Source organism: Pristis pectinata, chromosome 7 (assembly GCF_009764475.1).
Source record: "Pristis pectinata isolate sPriPec2 chromosome 7, sPriPec2.1.pri, whole genome shotgun sequence".
Taxonomy (NCBI): Eukaryota; Metazoa; Chordata; class Chondrichthyes; order Rhinopristiformes; family Pristidae; genus Pristis; species Pristis pectinata.
Genome location: NC_067411.1, coordinates 84,676,949 through 84,682,948, shown reverse-complemented (window position 1 = coordinate 84,682,948; position 6,000 = coordinate 84,676,949). Strand labels below are relative to the sequence as shown.

Here is a 6,000-nt window from a genome sequence, read left to right as displayed (position 1 = left end):
AACTACTTCCAGAATATCCAAGAAGTTCACTGGATTGATCCTTAGGATGGAAGGTTTGTGTGACTGGGCCTATACCCTCTGGAGTTTAGAAGACTGAGAGTATTTCTCAATGAAACATACAAAATTCTTCAGGGAGCTGGCAGAGAGATGTAGAGTTGATGGCAGGGACTAGAACCAAGGTTCTGAATTACCCATTCAGAACTGAGAAGAGATTTCTGCGCCCACCACCACCGCCACCGCCGCCGCCGCCACCACCACCACCACCACCAACACGTAGTGAATTTTTTTAATTCAGCTTTCTAATTGGGCTGTGGAAGTTCGGTCACTGAGTATATTCAGGACACAGATTATTAGATTTCCAGATACTAAGATAATGAAGGGATATGGGATTAATGCAGGCATTGAGGTAAAATAATCAGTCATGAATTTATTGAAAGGTGGCAGGACAGGCCAAAAGGCCTACTCCCACTTCTATTACTTACGCTTTTATAATACTTTCGTTATGCAATTTTGGATTGCAGGAGATTGCATTCTGGTTTAGATCATACTTTTATTGGGTGAAGCTGATAGTTTTCAAATGAGCAGCTAAAAGTGATTGACACTATTAACTCATGCTGCTGCCCTGGCTGTAAAATTAACACAAAAACAAGCACAACACTGACATTTTTGTTCTTCATATGTAGCTCATTCTATGTGCTTTCCTTGGTTGGCAGTAGGGTCTTGAAATTTCTCTTCTACCAATGTTAATCTCCAGGAAATAGTAAGGTTTAGGATCAAGAAATAATCACAGGAGAAGTAATAGGCATTACATATTATTTATAAATGAACAGTCAAAAGTCATCTAGAAAAGCTTTTCTTCAACAACATTTTATTCAAAACAAATACAAAAGTGGTACTTCATAGTAAATTTGTCTCTGCATTCGTTACTAGATAAAAGATTAATGTAAAGAAATCTGGAAATTCCATTTTCATCAGACATATCTTTTAAAGTAAACCAACCTATAAGTAGAGATGATATTTAAAGAAAAACAATCATATACAGGTGTGATGGTTAAATGAACAAATGGTAACCAGGCATTTGTAATTTATTCTCTGCAAGAGTCCCCATGTTTTGCAGTTTGCTTGATTCACAGTATGAGCTTCTCATCTCAGACTGCTCCCCACATTAGCTCTCTGGGCAGTTGCTAAGTGACCAGCTTGGGCGACTAAATATCATACTTTTCCTTGTGCTGGACTGGTTTTGAAATATCTCACAGCACGCTTGGTATCAGCGACGAAACACATGGTAACTGAAGCTGCAAACTCAGCTTGCATTACACATAATCCCACAATTATTTTATTTGTGGTCAAATAATTACTTGAGTTTGTTTCTGGATGCTGAAGGCTCTGCCAGTGTCCATTTTCACTGCAGACCTTTTAAACACTGCACTAACTTAACAGTGCATTGGGACCATCCCTTTGCCTCCATAGATGCTGCTTGTTCCACTGAGTTTCTCTAGCAGTTTTTTTCTGCTCCAGTGCATTGAAAATGATTGTCAACTTAATACAGGACGTTGCCACACACAGTTAAAACTTAAGGAATTCAACAAAAGGCAGTGGTGTAGATGTACATATGTTTTGTTTTACTGGATTCTTTTTTACCTCAACTCTCTGTTCAAACAAGTCTCAAAACTTACATCAAAGTCTCATTAAGAATTGCAGGAGCGGATTCAAGTTCTCCATCTAATATAAATTGTCATCTCACATTTTCCCACTTACATCAGATCAGGCAAAAAAGTGTCTTCTCCAGCTACAGGTTTCCCACATAAGGCTCTTCTTCATTTTCCTTTCCGACTTTGTTCTAAATATTGAGCTATTGCAGTTTCAATCAGACATGGTACCCTAGACCTCCGCAGGATTGAGTGAAGTAACACCCTCAGAACTACCCTTTTGAATGTTCATGCCATATACCTTTACTTTTAATTGTAATTAATACAACTGAGTTCTGAATCAGGAGATCATTTTAAACACCTAACGTCACAACTACATAATGAACTCAATTACAGAGCAATGCATTAGGAAGGCAAATGTAACTAATACAACATTATATACTCTGGAAGTGCATGGAACCATTTCAAGAGCATGTGTGCTCTGGAGTACATCCAAGATTTCCACTCTTCACCTTCCTAAAGTATCTAATTATGTAGAGGGCACCTGCCGGGAGCGAATTGGAGTGGTGTGGTGGGGAGAGGCAGTGGAAAAAGTTGAAATACATTCCTAGAACTAGCTCCAACAATGGAGAAAATTCTGAAGATGCTGATACTGCCCCATCTGGCAACTTCAGGATAGGCTTGGTAGTCCAGACTAAAATCAGTGACTGTGATGAAACCTGAGTAAGATCATCTATTTCCATGGAAACTTCCAGCAAGGCTAAAGAAAAATGCCGCATTAATACATTGATCTGTCATTAAGTTCCTGAAGATTGCAGAACACTGTTAAAAGACAAAATAATTTCCTAAAAATTGAGGAGCTGGAATTTCTTCCAACTGCAGCACCATAACAATGACCCAGTTTCAGAAGAAAACCCACTAAATATGTAAATAAGATTTCTGATGAACTTTTGCACCTAAATTATAGAAGTACAACAGAAAAAGCTCTGAGGAAATTTGTTCCTAGTGAATTTGTTAGGACTGATAATAGAAATAGAAGCCAGCTAGGAATTAAACTTTAGGAAACTGATGTCCAGTTGAAATGAAAATCCAGAGATTCAGAGATAGAAGACCATGAGGAGTCAGAGAATCTCCGCTCCGAAAAATAATATCATACTAAAATTATACTCATCTCCTATTCTTTTACTAAACGTTCCATTCTATTAAGTTTACGTTTATTCTTTGGCATTGGTTTTGCATACAATCCATTCTTAATCAGATGTTCCTTACTGTGATGGACTTGAGCTCCATGTTGAAGCTGGAATGAGCACAATGCCTGAAGAGGACGTAGTATAACCTGATAATTTGAAACAACAAAAGCACCTGAAATTCCTGTTAATAATTTAATATTAACATTCTAACATTAATATTTTTAAGATAGTAACAGTTAAGGTAGAAAACATGTTTCCCTTGATTAATTGGCCAGGAAAACAAGAAGTAAGTCTTGCTAGTCTTAAAGCTCTTGACATACAAGGAATATTCAAGTGTAGTCACTGATAAACTGATAAACATGGCAGTCACTTGGCATGGAGCATGACCACAAGATGAACAACTAATTCACCTGTTTGAATGATTCTGAGAGTATAATGATGGCAGCATTTGAGCTAAAGAATTATCGAAATTGCAAGTGTGGCAATTGTAACTGCATGGCATAAAATTACAAACTGTAATGTTATTCATAACAAATGCATCATTATTCATATCAGTCCTTCTTTTGTGGTATTGGTCAAAGTGAAAGTGGCAATGGAGCTACAATAAAGGAACTTCATTCCACCCCTTACTTGTGCACACCTGCATCACCGCCCCCATCCACCTACCTGCAGGATTAGAGTCAGGAAAATGAAAAGAAGTCAGAGAAAAAGTGGGAACTAAAGAATAGTTAATCTGATTAATTGTCAGATAAATAGAACCTAGAACTGTACAGCACAGGAACAGGTCCTTTGGCCCATGATGTTGTGCTGAACTTATATTCAAATCCATTATTAAGGAATTGGCAATAAGGAATTGAGAAAATCATAACATGGTCTATGAAAGGGAAAGTTTGACAAATCTAAAAGTTATTTGAAGATGTAAACAGCAGTATCAATATCAGTATAAAGGACCTGATTTTCCAAAAGGCATTTGGTAAGATGCTATACAGAAATGTATTACACAAAATAAATGTGGTTGGAGTAATTTATTACCATGGATACAGGATTGGTTAATGGATGAAACAGAAGGAACAGAAAATAAATGGATCATTTTCAGGTTGACAGGCTTTTACCAATAGGGAACCACATGGATCAATACTATAGCCTCAGCTATTTACAATTTATCTTCACGACTTAGATGAAAGGACAAAGAGTAATATCTGCAAGTTCACTGATGAATCAAAAGCAGTTGGGAAAGTAATTTGAAGAGGATTCAAAGATTATTCAAAGGACCAAAGATAGGTGAAATGAGGGCAAAATGATGACAATGATTATTAATTTTGTTAGGGACAATAAAAAACAGAATATTTCTCAGAAGTGAGAATCTAATACAAAATGATGCAACTTGCACTTAAAATATAAAAGTTAATGCTCGTGTATAAAAGTTAATGCAGCAGGTGGTTAGGACGACAAATGAGAAATTGGCATTTATTTCAAAATGATTAGAGCATTAAAAATAAGAAAGGATTGCTACAAGGCTTTGTTGAGACGACACCTGGAATACCACATTTAGTTTTAGTCTTTGTCTTCCTTGGGTTGTCTTATAAAAAGAGATTCAGTCAGATGGATCTGTTCATGTTGGTGTTTAGTGAATGAGAGGCAATCTCACTGAAACATTGTTAGAGATGGATTGACTGAGTTGTTCTAAAAAGCTGCTTCATCTAGCTGGAGACGCTAGAATTTAGATCATAATCTGTGGATAATAAAACGTAATACTTTTCACAAACTTAAGCACATAGTTTGCACTCAAGATTGCTGTTTTGTAAACTCAAACAATCTTAATTTACTTAGACTTCTGATATAATGAGAGCCTTGTCAATAGCTCTACATTCCTGTCAGTATAATTCTACTGTAAACAACTTGTGTGAAATTGTGACTCTTGAAGCTACTTACCTCATGAATGCAATGGTCCTTTTCCACAATGGAGAGTGCAAAGGCTGCACACTCCAGTGTAGAGAGACATGTATTGTTTGGCTGAGTTCGAATGATGTACTGGCTTGATAAACTGGTTTTGAGTTGAACCTAAAAACAAATAGAATAAATAAGCTAATTATTATTTCAAAGCCAATAATTTCTTAATAACACCAATCCCCTGAATGTATTCCATTTGGCATAATAAAACATTGCAGGACACTTGACAAGGGCATTATCAAAGAAATATTTTACAAATTTGACATCGATCCACAGAAAGCAAGCCAAGTACAAGGCAAAGGTGAAATCACTTGCCACAGAACACCCAGTCTTTGACCTCTTGTTACCATGGTATTTTTGTGGCTGTTTTAGTTAAGTTTCTGGTCAATTGTGACCTCTTCCTCAATCTTCACCCCTGGATGATTATAGTTGAGGAATTTGATAAAGCAAGTATGAATGAAAATCAGAGAGAGGAAATTATACTTATCTTTGAAGCCGGCCTCATACTTGTGTCAGTGGAAAGAATCATTCTCACTGCACAGATTTGGAACAAATTTGTAAGTAACAGACAACAGAGGGCCTTGGTGAATGGTTTTTTGGACTGGAGTGAGTTATATAGTGGCATTCCCCAGATATCAGTGTTATAGCTATTGCTTTATTTGACCTATATTAATGACCTAGACTTGGGGTATATGCCACAATTTCTAAACTTGCCAGTGACACAAAACTTGGCAGGATTGTGAACTGCACAGAGAACAGTGATAAATTGCAGACAGGATATAAACTGCCTGGTGGAATGGGCAGACCATGGCAGATGAGGTTAATGTGAAGAAATGTGAATTAATGTATTTTGGAAGGAAGAATGAGGAGAGGCAATATAGAATAAAGGACACTGTTCTAAAAGAGGTGCTGGAGCAGAGGGACCTGGTGGTGTATGTGCACAAATCATTGAAAGTGGCAGGCCTGGTTGAGAAAGTGGTTAATAAGGCAGACACAATTCTGGACTTTATCAACAGAGGCATAGAATATAAAAGCAGAAAAGTCATGCTGAGCACAGGTCTGGTCTCAAGTGGAGCATTGTGTTCCTCATTATAGGAAGCATATGAGACATTAGAGAGAGTCCAGAAAAGATTTATGAGTATAGTTCCTTCGATGAGGGACTACAGTCACGAAGATAGATTAAAGAGGCTATGACTGTTTTCTTTAGAAGA

The 6,000-nt window shown here is 37.1% G+C and overlaps 1 protein-coding gene across 1 annotated transcript in view; it reads right to left on the bottom strand.

Annotated features, from left to right (window-relative positions):
* Positions 1-861: 861 nt before the first annotated feature.
* The window catches only part of dtwd2 (DTW domain containing 2), a 70,824-nt gene continuing 65,685 nt past the window's right edge, over positions 862-6,000 (bottom strand). The window contains exons 5-6 of the mRNA XM_052020652.1: positions 4,772-4,900; positions 862-2,985 (exon numbers count right to left, since the gene is read on the bottom strand). Coding sequence (XP_051876612.1) covers positions 2,824-2,985; positions 4,772-4,900 — 291 coding nt within the window. The 3' untranslated portion in view covers positions 862-2,823. The remainder of the gene's footprint in view (positions 2,986-4,771; positions 4,901-6,000) is intronic.